Source organism: Pezoporus occidentalis, unplaced genomic scaffold (assembly GCF_034315485.1).
Source record: "Pezoporus occidentalis ecotype Australia unplaced genomic scaffold, CSIRO_AGI_Poc_V1 ctg229, whole genome shotgun sequence".
Lineage (NCBI taxonomy): Eukaryota > Metazoa > Chordata > Aves > Psittaciformes > Psittacidae > Pezoporus > Pezoporus occidentalis.
Window position 1 is genome coordinate 983,181 of NW_026914169.1, and position 18,137 is coordinate 1,001,317.

General features: G+C 57.1%; 1 protein-coding gene across 1 annotated transcript; it reads left to right on the top strand.

Annotated features, from left to right (window-relative positions):
• Positions 1–332: 332 nt before the first annotated feature.
• Positions 333–16,728, top strand: KIFC3 (kinesin family member C3). The gene is made up of 21 exons (XM_062621248.1): positions 333–534; positions 1,347–1,449; positions 2,948–3,093; positions 4,733–4,880; positions 6,630–6,826; positions 8,846–8,911; positions 9,466–9,600; positions 9,685–9,924; positions 10,585–10,758; positions 10,870–11,017; positions 11,088–11,218; positions 11,309–11,420; positions 11,638–11,819; positions 11,899–12,003; positions 12,145–12,275; positions 12,882–13,005; positions 13,534–13,663; positions 13,772–14,001; positions 14,574–14,708; positions 15,023–15,131; positions 15,630–16,728. The coding sequence occupies exons 1-21, from the start codon at positions 343–345 to the stop codon at positions 15,653–15,655; spliced, it is 2,964 nt and encodes a 987-aa protein (XP_062477232.1). The 5' UTR covers positions 333–342; the 3' UTR covers positions 15,656–16,728.
• The last annotated feature ends 1,409 nt before the right edge of the window (positions 16,729–18,137 follow it).

Sequence of the window (18,137 nt, forward strand, 5' to 3'; positions counted from 1 at the left end):
CCACGCCAGGCCCTCCGGAGACCTCCCGGGGCACTCTGCGCTGTTTTCCTCCTGCCTGTGGGCTGGAAACACGTGGTTTTCCCGATGAAATCTGCCTCCCCAGGGCCACATAGAGCCTGGGGTACATCGGCACCAATGCTGGAGCGGGCTCCCGACTTTTCGGGCAAGGAGGGCATGGGTAGACCAGGGCTCCCTGAAGAGCTTCGGGACCGGGGTGGGAAGGGCGAAGGGCATCCCGGGAGCCCCCCAGGGCTCTGACAAGTGGGGACCGGGACACCATGGCTTCCCCAGGGCACCGGCGAGAGGAGCCGGGGCGGCACCGGGGACGCAGTGGGAGCTCCAATGCTCGAGTCCCGCCCCGGCCCCGTGCTCCCGGTGCGGGGAGACCCGCCGTCTGAGGGGAGTCTCGGGGGTTTCCATGGCAATGGGAACGGGGCGGAGCTCGGCGTTTCTGTTACCGAAGTGCCCGAGAGCGCGGGGCCGCGGCTGGGGCTGGCTTCGGATGGCCCCGCCGCTGTCGCTGTCCCGCGCTCGGTGAGTGGCCCCACGGCACCGGCACCGCCAGGAGGGGGGTGGTTTGAACCGGGCTGGACCGGAGCGGAGCGGGGCTCTCTTTGTCTGAGGGCTGCGGATAGAGCACCCGGGGCGGCGGCGAGAGCGCGGTTTCCCGTTAGCCTGCAGCGGGCGGCGCCAACGGGACCGGCTCCAGGACCCGCTCCGGGACAGCTGGGGCGCGGAGCGGGGCGGGGCACTACAGGGCCTCTGCGTACCGGGACCGGCAGCGGGACCGGGGAGGCGATGGGCGGGGCTGCGCCTTCTGTGCACCGAGATCAGCACCGGGACATTGGACCGGGACCGGGACCGCGCCGCTGCGTTTCCCTCCCCGGGTGCCGCCGGCTGGGAGGACAAAGGACCCCCGCGGCGGGGGGTGGCCCTCGGGGTCCGCGTGCCCTCCGAGGCACCCCAGGTCCCGGCGGTGCGCTGCGGTACCCGCCTTACCCCGGCAGTGGGTGTCGGCGGAGGCTGCCCGGCCCTTGGCCGGAGCTGCCTGCGGTCCCGGAGTTAATGAATACATAACGCCCGGTCCGCAGTTAGGAGGAGCCTGGGAAGGCTTCAGGAATGAGTAAATTAATTACAGGGACGGTTTATGTCACATCCGCCGGGCGCACGGAGGGAGCCCGGGGCTTTCAGTGCCCGGGTCCCGGGCGTGGAATCGGGATTGATGCAACTTCCCGCGGGACTCGGGGCCGGCGTTGCCGTCGCGGTTTGCTCCAGCCCGGTCCCCTGGGCTCTCCCGGCTGGAAACTGAGGCAGGCTGAGATGTCTTTCCTTGGGCTTATCTGCAGAGGTGCTGTGCTCAGGACCCCCGTGCTATGATCACATCCCGCACGGCCTGGGATCTGGGATCTGCAAAAGCCTGCTGGAAGGCGAAGGACTTTCCCCGGAGCGGTGAGTTCAGCTCACGCCCTTGCTCACGCCTGGGGAAGGAGAGGCCGGGAACAGGCCAGCCTGCATTTTTCACATTTCTTTCTGGATGAAGCTTGGGATTTGAGAAATGGAGACTCGGAAGCGGGCGCAAAGGCGTTGGTAGCCTCTGGGGTGAGCAGAGAGGGCGGCCTTCATCTCTCTCCTGGCGCTTCTGAGCGGGAAGCTGAAGGAGAAACGTCAGAATTTAGCATGTAAATAAGAAATTGGAGCGAGACGCGAGGCCCTCGCTTCTCCACGGCCTCGGCTCCTCGGGAGGCTCCTTGTTCGTCCCGGTGCACGGAGTCCGGAGGTGAGTTCAGTCGAGGTATTTTCTCTGGGCTGTTTCGCAGGCGGGTGGGTGGCTGCTTGTCCCGACCTGCAGCCGTTTGTCGGGTAACAACCTTTCCTGCCTCCCTGCCGGAGGTGCCAGGTGGTTTTCGGCGAAGGGGGAGGCTGGATTCCCCGCTTGAGCTTTTTTTGCTGTTGGCTTCAGCGTTCTCCAGCCCTGTGTGCTGGCAGCCGCTTATCTGTGCACTGCTTCCTCCCTGGCGTTGAGGCCAGCCCAGCCGAACACTGGATTTCCAGTGCTTCCTCTGCCTGGTGGCTGTTGCTGCCCATGCCAGTGAGGATCGCATCACCTTTATCCGGGCATTCTCTTTGGAAGCATTTGATTGTCACACTGCGCACGAAATGTTATGGTTAATTACAGGCTGGGAAGAAGTCCAGAGCAATGGGCTGACTTCATCAGCGCATATCTCCCTCCAGGTGTTGCTTCCACCTCTGGCCCAAGCTCCTCCAGAGGATTTTAGGGAAACAACCTGCATTGGTGGAGTTTCATTTGTGGGTTGTTTTTTTCCTGCCTGCCAGAGATGCCATTTGGCTGCCTGCGATGGTGGCAGATGGGGAAGGGGCACAGTGTCCCCAGGCAGTTCCCTTTGGGATGTAGCCCTCACCAGCCAGTTTTCCCATAGCAAAGGAGGGCACAGCCAACGGTAAAATCTTCAAGATCTGTTTTCCTTCCGTGCAGCTCAGAATTGCTTCCCTGTGTGCTTTTGGGTTTGGCTGAATGAGAAATGAAAGAAATACTTGGGAGCAGTGGAGGGAGGTAATGGCAGGGTCCATTCGCGTGGTTTCGGTGATGCAAGCTGGTGCTGGCAGCTTTTCCAAGATGGGGTTGTGGAAAGTGGAGAGGCTTGGCGAGGGGCAGGGGTGGCATGTCCCCAGTGAGGGACAGATCTGGTCCTGCAGAGAAGTGGTTGCTACACCCTGAGCTGTCATTACTGGTTGTCTCCACCCCCTGAAGGGCTAATTTTTCTAATTAGCATAATTAATATTTTCAATGAAACTCATGCACTGCCTGTTACACCCCAGTGCGGTGGTGGCAGCGGGGAGGAGGAGGTGAGTTTGCTGAGTGAGGCTGAAGGCCGTGTCCCTCTGGGGATCTGAGGTTGACCTAGAGATGCTTTTTGCTCCATCTCAGGTCCTGGGCAGGACACACTCACTGCTGGGAGTCGAGCAGACGCCTCTGCCCAGGTGCCTCTGCTGCCTGCCCTGGTTCACCGTAAAATCCTCAGCGTGAGCTGGCCGGACACTCCAAAGCCCCGTGGGCACTGCCTGGCTCTGCAAGTGAGGAGGGCATTTTGGGGGTGGTGGGAAAGACACCCCACATCCTGTGGGGCCATCCCTCAGTGGGAGCTCCCCATTACCACAGCCAGTGTCATGCCCCAATACCGGTATCATGCACCTGGAGCAAAGCTGCTGCCTGGGTGGGGAAGGAAGAGTATCTCCTGGAAGTCAGAAGGAAGGCATCAAAAAATGCTGGGGAGCAGCCCAGAATAACATCTTCTGGGTGACTTCTGGGTCATGTGGGCAGGAGAGCTCAAGGCAGAAAAGAAAATGCAGCATCCTGAGATGGCGTTTGCAGCAAGGTGAAGGAGGAGGAAGGCTGCTGTGTCAGGGAGAGTCAGGACACTGTGTACTGGTGTTGATGCCACCAGTTCATCCTGGGCTTCAGGCAAATAATTTGAATTCCCCTTCTTTGACAAGAAGGAAAACATCTTCTTATCTCACAGCAGCCTTGATGAATTCCCTCCGGCAAAATCCTCCCTAGTGTTAAAGGTAGAGGCATGGCAGACACACATGTTCCAAATCACTCTCAAATATTTTGGATGTGCTGAGTATTCATCCATCTGATGGGGTGAGGCGGGTTTCCTGGCTTCTCTGCCTGCAGGATGAGGCCACAGGCTCTGAGATAAGGTATAAGTTTGAGCAGGGCAGGGAGCACCTCTGGGAGCTCGGCCGATTGGCAGCTTAGCATTCCGTGTATCTGTGCTACAGTGCTTTTATAAATAGTGATTAAAAAAGCAAGTTTATTTTTCTTTCCCTGTGAGCTGGTGATATATCCAGTAGGTACAGAAATTTGGGATCTTCTGTATATTCCTTTCCCTTCTTCTCAGTTTCTTCTCTGCATTTTTTTTTTTTTGAGCTGAGCTCTATCCCACAGGGCATGGTATTCCCACCTGAGCCATGGCTCACCAGCAAGCAGCTTCACATCCAACGCTGCCTGCAAGCCAGGGTATGGCAGTTTTTAGGGCCATAGAGAAAAAAATAGGTACTAATCAGAGTAATTTCATGAGCAAGCTGAGGGAAGAAGATGTTTGTGGGAATAACCGAAAGAAAGTCCATCACAGCAGCTTCTCACCACTGAAATCCCTTGGAGGGAGGGTTTCCCCAGGCTCTCCTGTCACAGAATCCCAGACTGGTTTGTGTTGGAAGGTACCTTAAAGCTTATCCAGTTCCAGCCCCCTGCCACAGGCAGGGACACCTTCCACTAGACCAGGTTGCTCCAAACCCTGTCCAACCTGGCCTTGAACACTGCCAGGGATGGGGCAGCCACAGCTTCTCTGGGCAGCCTGTGCCAGGGCCTCAGCACCTTCACAGGGAAGGACTTCTGCCTAAGAGCTCATCTCAGCCTCCCCCTCTGTCAGGTTAAGGCCATTCCCCGTTGTCTTATTGCTACAATCCCTGATGAAGAGCCCCTCTCCAGCATCCTTGTAGGCACCTTCAGATACTGGAAGGCTGCTATGAGGTCTCCACGCAGCTTCTCTGCTCCAGGCTGAACAGCCCCAATGTTCTCAGGCTGTCCTCTGCAATGTCCTCCTTGCTCTCTCCTCCTGGCCAGCCTGGTGAGATGCCGCTGCGAGATCCATGTTGTGCACAGTTGCTGCATCTCAGCTCCCCATCCTGTTTTTTCTCATGGACACAGGCCCTGCAGGAGGCATCAGAGCAGCAGTGGGAGGAACATCAGCCCTGGGCCCCGACACTGGCCTCCAAGGAGTTGCTGGCATCTCCCTGCACACAGGCAGTAGCCACCACAGGACAGGAAGCCTTCACCATGGACCTGGAGAAAACAGGTGAGGGGGAAGTGGGGATGCAGTGGTGGGCACTCAGGAGGAGGGATGGGATGGGATGGGTGCAGGGAACCTGCCAGCAGGTACCAGGAGGACCTCTCCTCTTTTGGACTGGGGAGATACTGGATGTTGGTAGAAATCAAACACTAGCCAACTGCCAGGTGGCACCAGGCCACCAATGAATTATTTAACAGGGTGAACAGAGCTGGTGAGCACCAGCAAAACCTCCGTCCCTCTGAAGGAAAATGTAATGCTTCTGGAAATGCTGGGGCTGGGGAATCCGTCTAGCAGCTCCTCTGCCTAGGATGCGCTCACAGGAGGAAGGTGTTAGAGCAAGGAGGAGCATGTTATTCCTGCAGGATCACCCCTGCCTGGCAATTTGACTTGCAGCTGGGTGTTGTGGCTTTGAACCTGTCTCTGCCTTCCATCCCAGATTTGGGGTTAGGGTGGATGATGGGTGCAGAGCCCTTGTGCCTCCTGTAGTCTTGTCTTATCCCTACATGCTCCCCAGGGGGTGAGAGCTGGCATTCCTGTTAACTTTAGAAGTACTGGGGTAGGTTTTGTGTGTGCTGGGTTCAAAGGGAACGTCACAGTCCTCTGCCTGAGCTGGCCTGAGCTTTTGGTGTGGAAAGAGAAGCTGGTGTCTGTTGTCACACTTCCAGGATATTCATCCCAAGTCAGGGACACAAAACCCAGCAATCACTTCTGCAGACATTGCAGAATAAGTCCCATGGCATATAGTTGACAGCAGAGTCATGGGTTGGTGCCAGCATTTAATTTTCTGTCCATTCTGCTGGCTCTTTAACTCCTTTGAAAGGCAGCAGGTCTGATTCACGGACAAAGAAAGTCTTGCTTCTTGTATTCAGGATGTTTCCTATGAAGCAGCCAGCATCTTCCTGCAGGCAGCAAAGCAGTTCCCACTATCACCTCCTGCCTTGAAAACCTCAAGGTGTCTGGTGGCAGCAGCTGAAATCCATGGCAAGCAGTGAATGGCACTGGGCAGCCAGGATCCTGGCCGCCGCTTTGCCTGCTGCAGTGCCTCATCCCCACATTGGGAATGAGTCAGGCCAGCTCATTTCTTCTTGGGAACTACCAAGTCATTTAGGGATTCATTTGGCAGGCTCTGATGTACAGCCAGTTTGGCTCCTGTCAGCACCGGTGGCCCCATTAATGCACAGAAAACCATGTTTAAAGTAATAGTAGGAGGTTGGGAAGCTGAATGCACAAGGATTAGGCAACACAGCCGACCAGGGTACCTATCTCATTTTAATTTGGCTTCCATTATGTTTGTGTTTAATGATGCAGTCTTTAATAACATGATCACATCCTGGTTTTTGACCGGCACCTGCTCATTCAGTAAAGAGGATGCCGGCATGAATCAGAGCCATGGTGAAGGCGGTTGTTATCTGAGTGAGGAGGCAGCACCTTGCCATGTGACTGGGCTGGGTCACAGTGCAGTGGCCTGGACAGACATGCGGTATTACACCCTAGGATGTTTTGCTGGCATCAGCATAACCCTTTGGATCCCACCCTCTCCCAGGGACTCACCGTTGGTGCTTCTGGCCACAGTCAGCACCATGGCATGCAGGATGTACCTCCTGGCACATCACTGCTCTCCGTGGGACTGCTGCAAGTCCTGTTTCCTGCAGTCCCACCTCCATTGCAGCCCCTGGGATTCTCCCCATAGCTGGTATCCCGTTCCCCAGGGAGGCAGCCAGGTCCTGAGCGGCTCCATCTTTGCTCCCACTGCAGGAGGGAGGATCTGTGGTGGGAAACGTGCCAGTCTGCCAGCATCCCGGCCCTTCCCGGTGATCCAGAAGGTGATGGCATCCATGGCGCACCTGCAGGAGGAGAAGCTGCGGCTTCAGGAGCAGCTGCTGGGGCTGCAGGAGAAGCTTGCTGCCCGGGAGAATGACGAGCTTTCCCTGTCTCTCCAGCTGCAAGGCCAGGTATGGCGGGGACAGGGCAACACAAGAGAGTCCATTGGGGTCCCCACCTTCAGGCTGTGGCTTGACTGAAGCACTCTGGCTTTCAGTTAGTGAGGATCATGCTTGGAAGGAGCGTGGGACCTCACGGAGCATTGTGTATGGGGTTGAGCTGGGTACTCCTGAGCACTGGTGGGATGGCATCCCATCAGCTTTGGCTGCGCCTCCCTCGGGATGCTTGCAGCCCCTTGTTTGATGTTGTGACACCGGGATGATGCTGTTGAGGGCACGCGGCTCCTTGGGTATGATGTGGTGGGGAGGGCTTTGGGAATCAGGGTCACAGTCCTGCGGCCATTGTCCAAACTCCCAGAGCAGGACAAGTTCATTAGACTGACGCAGCAGATTAATTTTAGTGACTTTTGAGAGTCAGGAGGTGGAAACTGAATGTGAAGGCACAGAGTTGTCTGCCAGAGGGGAGAGTGTTTTAGCTGCCATCACCAGTGTTTTAGCTGTCATCACCAGAACCCTCCTCAGATCCATCCCACACCACCGTGACTGCATCCTCAGTGTGAGGACCTGGGTCATCTTAGGGAGATAGAAATTCCGGCTGCTCATAAAGGCATTTGCATGTGGCTGTTGTGGAAGCTGTTACAGTCAGGTTCTGCTTGTTCCATGGGTGTCAAAAAGGCGGAGGTAATTGTCCTGCATTTGGCTGGCATACTCTGCATGACACAAGCGTGAGCACTGGCAGGATCCGGCCCCACGCTGTCCAGTTCAGCAGCAAGCACAGAGCAAAGTGCCAACCCAAACTTCCAAAGCCTGGGCATGGCTGGGCCACAGCTTCAGCCGGATCCAGCTGCCCGGGAATCCCTGTCGCCTCCAGAGAGCAGGATGCAGCTGGAGATGCCTGAGCAGGTAGGAGATGGAGGTGTATTTTGGGGTGCTGCTGGCACAGGGAGCAGTGGGCAAGCTCCGGCGTGTGTGTCTAAAAAATGCCTTAATAATCTGCCTTCCTGAGAGTGGAAATGGGATTTTCCCCCTCGAGTGCAAGACTGCTGTACATGGCACACGATCAGGGTCTCCTGATACCGCAGGGAGCAGTTTGCTTCTCCAGCTTGTCACCGTGAGCACAGAGCTCTCCCGCAGGACCCACACTCCTTGCTGAGTGTGCAGGAGATGCCCCTGTCCCTGTGAGGGTGTGCCCTAATAACTGATTGTTATTAACTGCAGCACTATGTCAGCACATCCACACTGCGTTTAGAATCATAGGATCATAGAATCAGCCTGGTTGGAAAAGACCTTTAAGATCTTCAAGTCTAACCATTGCCCAGCACTGCCGAGGTCAGCGCTGAACCACGTCACTGGGGGCCTTGGCTACACGGTTTGTGAACACTTCCAGGACGGTGACTCCACCACTGCCCTGGGCAGCCTGTTCCAATGCCTGAGCACTCTTTGGGGAAGAAATTGTTCCTAATTTAGTATCCTATTAATCAGGAGCTCCTAAATGATGGTCCATGGAGGCCGAGTTGCTGGTTGTTGGGATGGAGCAGCAGTCTGCTGTGTCCAAGTGAGGGGTTTGCCTGGGAAGCATCCTCCTGTCAGGCTCGGACATGGGGACTTCTGGAAGGGTTCCTGCTTCCTCTTTCTCCAGAGATAACTTCCCTAGAAAGAAAAATAGAGAAGGCAAAATGGAGCTGTGTTGCAGGATGGGCTCTCCAGGCTCCTGAAGCACAATTATGGATAGGTTTGTTTTCTTCCTTCTCCAAAGACGCTGCTTTTGCTTTTTTTTTTTTTTTTTCCTCTTTAATAATGGTTTCTGCTAATGCTCAACATGGACAAATTACACACACGGTCAAACAAGGTTGAAGCAGGCCTTTCATTAAGGCTCATTTTAATCAGCTCATGTGAATCAGGCGCTCAGAGCAAGGTGGAAAATTAAGGCATAAGAAAGGTGCGAGCCAGACTGGTGGCCGGCATGGCACCACGGGGTCTCCTCCAAAAGCTGCTGAGATGCCTCCCGGTTAACCCTGCCTGTGTTGACAGGTTGAAGCTCTGAAAGCAAAGCTCCTGGAGCAGGCGCAGGAGATTGGGCGGCTGCGCTCGGAGCTGGTGAGCTGCCACCACACTGGGGCTAAGCCACCCCTGCCCTGAGGGATGTGGGAGATGTGGGGAGGAAGAAGGGGCACATGGGGAGGGCCTAGGAGGATTGAAACCTTCCCAGGGTTGCAGTTTGGACTCTGCAAGCTGAGGAAGACATTGAGGGGTGGAAGTCTATGGGATTTTCTGTCCAATGGAATGTCACAACTGGTGGCCGTCAGGCAGGCAAAGCTACCCCCTCCAGCACTGTCACCCTGCAGTGGGAAGTGATTGACTCTGGGGGCTGGGGTCCCCTGGGGACAGCAGAGAGCAGGGTCCCCAGGCAGGGTGGGGGGGGCTCTGACATGGAAGGCTGGGGCTCCCCTGATGGAGGAGGCTGGGGGCAGCAAGGTGGAGGCTTTTATCCATGCAGTAGGTGTGTGTGGGGGGTCTCCTGTGTGCAGATGAGGTCTTCCCTGGGTGCAGCAGGCTGGGGTTCCCTGAGCATGGTAGGCTGGGGGATGCTGCAGGCTGGGGCTCCCCGGAGTGCATCGACCTCCAGCTCCACTGCACCTGTCCCGTTGCAGGGCAGCACGGATGTGGAGAAGCACCGGGACCTGCTTGCGGCTGAGAATGAGCGCCTGCGTCAGGAGCTGAAGATGTGCGAGGTGGAGCTGCGGCAGCAGCAGCAGGCCCCATGCCGGGACTGTGTCCACCTCCAGGTGAGTGGCTGGCGGTGGCGGCTTGGTGACAGAGTGATGGGCACCCATGGGTGACACAGCCTTGGCTCTGCTGTTTGTGGCCAGGAGAATGCCGGGCTGCAGGAGCGGCTGTCCCAGCTTCAGCGGGAGGCAGAGGAGACGCGGGCCAAGCTGGGGGAGCTGGACCTGGAGGTGCAGCAGAAGACGAACCGCTTGGCCGAGGTGGAGCTGCGGCTCAAGGACTCCCTGGCAGAGAAAGCCGAGGAGGAGGAGAGGCTTAGCCGGCGGCTGAGGGACAGCCAGGAGACCATTGCCAGCCTCAAATCCCAGCCCCAGCAGATAAAGGTGAGCACCGAGGGGCACTCTGTAGAATCACAGGTTCACGGCCTGGTTTGGATTGGAAGGGACCTTAAAGCTCGTCCAATTCCAACCCCCTGCCACGGGCAGGGACACCTTCCACTAGACCAGGTTGCTCCAAGCCCCGTCCAGCCTGGCCTTGAACACTGCCAGGAATGGGGCAGCCACAGCTTCTCTGGGCAACCTGTGCCAGCGCCTCACCACCCTCACAGGGAAGAACTGCTTCCCAAGATCTCATCTCAGTCTCCCCTCTGTCAGGTTAAAGCCATTCCCCATTGCCCTGTCCCTACAGAGCCTTGTCCAAAGCCCCTTTCCAGGTTTCTTGTAGCCCCTTTAGGCACTGGGAGCTGTTGTAAGGTCTCTCATTAAGGAGCCTTCTCTTCTCCAGGCTGAACCAGCCCAGCTCTCTCAGCCTGTCTCCAGAGCAGAGCTGCTCCAGCCCTCACAGTGTCTGATCCATGTCCCTCTGATCTATGTCTCCTGGCCAAGCAAGGGGAGCTGGGCTGGGTGCCTGCTCAGGCCTAGTGGGTGCCCTGCAAGTGCCACCCATTCCTCTTCCCTGTAGACATCAGTGCAGCACTATGATTCCACAAATGAGCCAAAGCTCCTTCCTCATACACCCCATCTCTGAGTGCTTTTCTCTGACAGTACATCATCAAGACAGTGGAGTTGGACTCAGCCAAGACGAAACAAGCTCTGTGTGAGAGCCAGTCCCGAAACCAGTACCTGCAGGAGCAGGTAGGGATGCAGAGGCAGGTGCTAAAGGAGATGGAGCAGCAGCTGCAAAACTCCCAGAAGACAGAGGCTCAGCTCCGAGCTCAGGTCTGAGTGCAAAGGAGGGAAACAGAAACCACCCGGCCCACCTGTGCGTGCTGCGGTGCAGCAGTGAGTGCTCACGGCTCATATCCCCCTCCTTCCTTCTCTCCCACCCAGATCATGACATACGAGGCTGAGCTGGAGCGAGCCCATGGGCAGATGCTGGAGGAGATGCAGGCAATGGAGGAGGAGAAGAACCACGCCATTGAGGAGGCGTTTTCCCGTGCTCAAGTGGAGATGAAGGCAGTGCATGAGAACCTGGCCGGTGAGGAGGGGGGGGGGGCTGGGGCTGGGGTGTCGTGCCACATGTCCCTCACTCTGCCTCCTGCCTGCAGGCGTCCGGACCAACCTGCTGACGCTGCAGCCGGCGCTGCGCACCCTCACCCATGACTACAACAGCCTGAAGCGGCAGGTCCGAGACTTCCCCCTGCTTCTCCAGGAGACCCTACGGAGCGCCAGGGCCGAGGTGAAATCCCCTCCTTTCCCAGGGCTACCACCGCATGCCAATGGGGATGCTGGGGGGTGTCACTGAGCCGCTGGTCTCCATCCCCCACAGATCAGCCAGGCCATCGAGGAGGTGCACAGCACCAACCGAGAGTTGCTGCGCAAGTACCGCCGCGAGCTGCAGCTCCGCAAGAAGTGCCACAATGAACTGGTGCGGCTCAAAGGTGTGTGTCCCATCACAGGAGAGTGTGTCCCCGTGAGGGAACAGGGCAGCACCACCCCACTGCACCCCAGCACCATGAGGTCCCTCTAAGATGCTCGGGTTGGCGATGAGCTGCATTGGTCAGCAGCACTCAGCCTGCCCAGTGTTTGATGGTGATGGGGGTGGCAGCAGAATGTGATGGGGCTGACACCATCCCTGCATCCCTCTCCTTCTCCAAGGAAACATCCGTGTTTTCGGGCGGGTCCGCCCCATTACAAAGGAGGATGGCGAGGGTGCAGAAGCAGCCAACGCGGTAACCTTTGATGCCAATGATGATGCTGTCCTGCACCTCCTGCACAAGGGGAAGCTGGTGTCCTTTGAGCTGGATAAGGTCTTCCCCCCACAAGCATCACAGGAGGAGGTGGGTGCTGCTGTCCATGCTGCTTTTGTGATGGGAGAGATACAGCCCCCTTCTTCTGACATCCCTGGTGCCTCTCCAGGTCTTTCAGGAGGTTCAAGCCCTGGTCACTTCCTGCATCGATGGCTACAACGTCTGCATCTTCGCCTATGGGCAAACAGGGGCAGGGAAAACCTACACGATGGAGGTGAATTTGCCTGGCTTTGCTTCCCTCTTCTTTCTTGGCTTCCCATCCCGTGGTGCCCAGTCTCAGCACCCTCCTCTAACCAGGATAAGATGAAAGAGGGTGACAAGTGTCCTGCCCCCATTTCTCACCCCAATCCATCAGGGAACAGCAGCAAACCCAGGGATCAACCAGCGGGCCCTGCAGCTCCTCTTCTCGGAGGTGCGGGGCAAAGCGGCTGACTGGGACTATGCCATCAGTGTCAGTGCTGCTGAGATCTACAATGAGTCCCTCAGGTACAGGCAGGGGAAAATGCTCTAACGGGGCACCAAAGCTCACCTGGGCATCACCCCACAGTGCTCTGCTGCTGTTGCAGCAGCCTGGCTTTGGCTGCTTGTTCCTTGGGCTCTGGGTTTCGCTTTGCAAGGGTTTATTTTAACTTTTTTAGGGGGGTTTGGTGCACGCTGCCCTTTCAAAGCACTCTCCCTCAAGCTCTGTTACTTAGGCTCCCAGCCCTTCCGGCACTCCCAGGCACGGATGCCAGAGCAACCCCTTCTCCTCCCTTCCCCAGCGCCCCTCCAAGATGTATATTTAGAAATTACTAACTGGGAGCATAAGAAGTATTTTCCTCCCCAGCCCAGCCGCAGGCTGGGAGGAGGTTGGGAAGGCGACCATATGGGTAATGTGGATGGCAATAAGGACTAGGTCTGGGTTGTGTGGGCACATGGGAAGCCAAGAGCCAAGGGCTGCAACTGGGATGTGCAGCATCCTGGGAGGACCCAGCTGCTCCGGCAGCCTGGGGTCACAGCTCTCTGCTATGGAGGGGCTGCAGTGCCAGAGGGGAGCTGTTGCCTGTGACCCCCTGCAATGGTAGTAAGTATAACAGGTACCCCTTCACCCAGGGACCTGCTGGGGAAGGAGCCGCAGGAGAAGCTGGAGATCAAGCTGTGTCCTGATGGCAGCGGGCAGCTCTATGTGCCAGGGCTGACTGAGTTCAGGGTGCAGAGCGTGGAAGACATCAACAAGGTGCAGGGGGGCAGGGGGAGGCACAAGGGGCACAATCAGAATCCTTGACTGGTTTGGGTTGGAAAGGACCTTAAAGCTCACCCAGTTCCAGCCCCCTGCCACAGGCAGGGACACCTTCCACTAGACCAGGTTGCTCCAAGCCCCGTCCAACCTGGCCTTGAACACTGTCAGGATGGGGCAGCCACTGGCGGGCTCTGTGATGTGTGACCCCCAGGTTTGGGAGTATTTCTGAAGCACTGGGGAGCAGTAGAGATGAAAATAGGTCTCTGGGTGCGATGTGATGGTCACTGAACCATGGGTGAGCTGCAGGGGGTTAAAAATAAAAGTGGGATCCGGGTGGCTCCCAGGCTCCCAGTGGGATGACGGCTGTCACTGCAGCGCTCTGCATCACCCAGGCTGAGACCTGACAGCAGTCATCACCCCAGTGGACCAGGCACCTCGTGGGGGGCTGTTGCATGAGTGGCAGGGGGTTTATGGTGGGTTTGGAGCAGGTTGGCCTCACCCCCCCATCTCCCTGGCTTCCACCAGGTCTTTGAGTTCGGCCACGTCAACCGTGCAACAGAGTGTACCAACCTGAATGAGCACAGCTCCCGCTCCCATGCCCTCCTCATCGTCACCGTCCGCGGGCTTGACCGCAGCACAGGGCTGCGCACCACAGGTGGGTCCCAGAGCAAGCCCCTCACCAGGGTGTTGGGCCACAGTGAGTGCCGAGGGAGTGCATGGGGCTGATGACAGCTATGGCTGCTTGTTTGCTGTGTGTCCCCAGGGAAGCTGAACCTGGTAGACCTGGCTGGATCGGAGCGTGTGGGGCGGTCAGGCGCAGAGGGCAGCCGGCTCCGCGAGGCACAGCACATCAACAAGTCCCTCTCTGCGCTGGGGGATGTCATCTATGCCCTGCGCTCCCGGCAGGGCCACGTTCCCTTCCGCAACTCCAAGCTGACCTACTTGCTGCAGGACTCGCTCAGTGGTGACAGCAAGACCCTCATGATGGTCCAGGTGGGGCTAGGCTCCCGGTGCTGGTCGGTAGCAGTATGGGGTCTGGGAATGGGTTTGGTCCCAGTGTTGCAGGAGGCAGTAGGGAGGCTGGAGTCTGGAGAGAGACCGGGCTTTTCCATAGGGTCTGCAGTCATGGGGCCAGGGGAAGGAAGCTCTGTCACTGTCTCTGCATCCCAGACGAGGCCAAGGGATGGGGGATGAACTTGGAATATGAACTCCTGCCCTCCCTGCCTGCAGATAGTTGCTGGCTCTCTGCGCACCATGTCTTTGCATGTTGACATCTCCCCATCCTGTCTCTCACTGGGAGGATGCTGGGCTCTGGCAGCTCCTCCATCCTTGCCCTGTGATTGCCCCCTGCCACCTGCTACAGCTTTTCCTGGCTGTCCCTTGTGCCAGGGCAGTTGGTGACAGGGGATCTGACTAGATCAGATGCTGGACGGGGCTATCCTGGGAGCAGCAGGTTAATAATAGTAGCTGGCCGGGACATGGCCCAGTGTGTTGGCTGGGGTGGGAGGCTAGCCCCGGGGGTGCAGCAGCTGCTGAAGTGACTGCCTGCTCCTGCCTACGCACAGGTGTCACCTGCCGAGAAGAACACCAGTGAGACACTGTGCTCCCTCAAGTTTGCTGAGAGGGTTCGTTCTGTGGAGCTGGGTCCCGTGTCCCGCAAGGCTGAACTGGGCTCTTGGCCCAGCCAGGAGCAGCTAGAGGTAAATGAGGGCTGCCCCTCCTCTTCCTTCTCACCCCTGTGTGTGTCGGGTTCCTTCTGTTTTCCACCCATATGGGTCCCAGGGCTGTTTGCTGTTGGGTCCCCTCCATTGGGGATCATCACTTTGTGGGGCACTGGCTGTCCCTAAGCAGTGGTAGCTGGCCAATGCTGCCACTTCGGCTCTTCCAAGCACTGTTTTACAGGAGCCCCAGAGCACAATAGGACATCACGTTGCCCATGAGCCCATCCCTGTTCTTTCACTCTGAGGACTGGCACGGGCTGACCCTGGGGCCATACCCCTTCGTCTCCTCCCAGGGTGACTCTTCGGGGACCACAGCACCCCTTGGCCGGGCCCACATGTCCCCCAGCCCAGGGCACCTCTCCGGCCGTGCTGCCTCCATCCGCAGGAAGCTTCAGCCCTCAGGTGGGTGGTGGGACATCCCAGCCCTGCTCCACACCCCAGGTACCCTGACAGAGCCCCTCCATCACCATCACAGGCGCCTGCCCCCAGCCTCCTCCCAGCCAGGCACAGGCAGACAAAGCCAGTGGGGGGGAGATAGCTGATTTGTGATCAGCTTGTTAACTATTGGCTAATTAGCCATGGGAAGCTTGGTTAGCACTTCCCCAAGAGTGCGCCACTGTGAAGCTGCAGCCTGGGGTGCCCATGCGCTGAACCTTTCTCCCTTCAATTACAGCCTGAATTAGGGGCAGCCGCAGCTGCCAGGTGAGTGCCTGTGGCCGGGAGCCGGTGGAGGGCTCTGCTTGGCCTTGTGCAGGGCAGGGGCACCGGGCTCTGCCGCTTGCAGGGGTGCTCATGGGGTGCTTGTGGGACCAGTGCAATGCACCATCTGCTAGAATGCTGCCGATGGGGTCAGGGCAGTGATGGCCGTGCCCCCTGTGACCCACACTTCTCTTCCTGCAGGGAAGCTGAGGCCTGTGCCACTGTGACAAGTGCCAACCTTGGCACCAAACCTGCTGCAGGACCAGGCTCCACATGGTGCTACTGAGAGCTGGTTGCTGGGAGACACGAAGGCTTGGGTGCTGTCCCCTCGCCCAGCAGGACTCACAACCAGAGGGTGATGGCACCTCTTACATGAGCAGCACCGGGCCAGGGTCTCCCAGCAGCCAGACCCTCATCGCAGGGTGGGGACAACGGTTCTGGGCAGGGATCTGCCCCCTCAGACCTTTGGCTCTGTGACCTTTCGTTGTTGCTGGAAGGATGATTTTAGCCTGAGTGGGAGCTCCTGGGTGGCCCCTCCATCTCTCCAGCTTTTTTTCCAGAGGTATCTGGCTGGAGGGGGTGCTCAGAGCCAGGCAAACTCCTGGAAATGTCTCTGGGGGCGCAGCTTGGGGCTGCACTGGGCAGCGGCCTCATGTCTTATAGAGCAGAGCTTCCTCTATTTTAAGCCAGAAAACAAATCCTAGCAGCACCTTTCCCTGTGTAGGTTTCTCAAGCCCTGTTGTTGCATGGAGGCACCCCAGTGCCATGCATGAGCCGAGCTGCCGTTACCCACGGTGCCAGTGCTGCCCTGGCACAGTAGTACATGGCACCAGGGTGGGTTTGGCAGTCTCAAAGCTATTGTAAAGTTCTTTACCAGTTGTCTTGTCAAGAGCGATCACAGCATGGTCAAGATGAAAGTGTTTGAAATATTTATACTCTGTTTACATGGTCTTGGAATGGAAAACAAGTGGAAAACAAACAAAAACCCCCTCCAGCCCAAAAACTGATTACATATGGGGATGGCGGCTGGCAGGGGTATGGGAGGAGGTGGCATTGACCCTCAGACCTCTGAGCACCCACTCTTGGGTATGCTTTCTCCTGCTGCATATACCCGACCGGCTGCACTGATGCCTCCTTCCTACTGGCTCCCCTCCTCTTGCTCTTCCACAGCATATTCTATTAGCAAAAAAGGGAAAAATAAATGTAGCCTTTTTTAAGATTAGATGTTTCTATGTATTTTAATAACAATAAAAAATCCTGTTTTGTAATAAAACTTATTTCAAATAAACTATTAAATCCAGTCCTCCTGTGCTGTTGTTTGTGCAGCAGGATTGGTGAGTGCTCTCTCCCATGGCACAGCATCTCCCTCACAGCTGGGAAAGCCCATGAGGGGCTTCCTCCTGGAGCTGTGCCTGGGAAAGCCTGGCACCAGACCCCAGGCTGCAGCTACCCACCTCCCTTCATTACCAGGAGATGGAGTTGTCAAACAAAGTAAGCCCCAGCACTGCAGTGTCCTGTTCTACCTCATGCTTCTCCCCACTGTGGGGACTGCTGGGGGCTGGCATGGGTCCTTATCACACCCCAGTTGGGTCCAGGCATGTGATCATCACCAGAAAGGCCCTGGGTGAGGCAGCAGCAGTGCATGCAGGACACACACAAAGTACACAGCATCTTCAGCACCAGTCCTACTGTCCTGCAACCGCACATTGACAGCCTCTTGCTGCATGACCCACCTTCAGAGTCACAGAGGAGAACAAGATGCTCCCCCTCACTCCCAAATCTTGACCACATTTGGGTGAAGTATCAGCAAGATTGGGATTGGCTTTAGATTATTTTTTTTGCTTGACCATACGAACCTCATGAAATTCAAGAAGGCCAAGGTCCTACACATGGGTTGGGGCAATCCTCATCACAAACACAGGCTGCGCGGGACAGGATGGAGCAGCCCTGAGGAGGACTTGGGGCGCTGGGTGATCAGAAGCTCCACATGACCCAGCTTCAGTGTGCGCTTCAGCCCAGATCCCCCTGTGTGCTGGGCTGCATCCCCAGAGTGTGAGCAGCAGGTTAGGGAAGGGATTCTGCCTCTCTGATGTGCTCCGGAGAGACCCTCCTGCAGTCCTGAGTTCAGCTCTGGGTCAAGAACACAAGATGTGGAGCTGTTGGAGTGAGTTCAGAGGTGGCCATGGAGATGCTGTGAGGGCTGGAACAGCTCTGCTCTGGAGACAGGCTGAGAGAGCTGGGCTGGTTCAGCCTGGAGAAGAGAAGGCTCCTTAAGGGGAGACCTTAGAGCAGCTCCAGTGCCTAAAGGGGATACAGGAAACCTGGAGAGGGGCTTTGGACAAGGGCCTGTAGGGACAGGACAAGGGGGAATGGCTTTAACCTGACAGAAGGGAGACTGAGATGAGATCTTAGACAGAAGTTCTTCTCTGTGAGGGGTGTGAGGCCCTGGCATAGGTTGCCCAGAGAAGCTGTGGCTGCCCCATCCCTGGCAGTGTTCAACGCCAGGTTGGACAGGGCTTTGAGCAACATGGTCTAGTGGAAGGTGTCCCTGCCCGTGGTAGGCAGCTGGAACTGGATGAGCTTTAAGGTCCCTTCCAACCCAAACCAGTTTGAGACTTTTTGATTCCTGCTGGCCCCACTATCTGAACCCAAAACAGTATCCTACACCCCCAAACACCAGCACCTAGCTCAGGACTTCACAGAAAACCA

Coding starts and splice junctions, on each gene's coding strand:
- KIFC3 (XM_062621248.1), top strand. CDS start 343: ATGCTCGAGTCCCGCCCCGGCCCCGTGCTCCCGGTGCGGGGAGACCCG. Junction 3,094..4,732: donor GGCACTGCCTGGCTCTGCAA/GTGAGGAGGGCA, acceptor TCATGGACACAG/GCCCTGCAGGAGGCATCAGA. Junction 9,925..10,584: donor CCCAGCCCCAGCAGATAAAG/GTGAGCACCGAG, acceptor TTTCTCTGACAG/TACATCATCAAGACAGTGGA.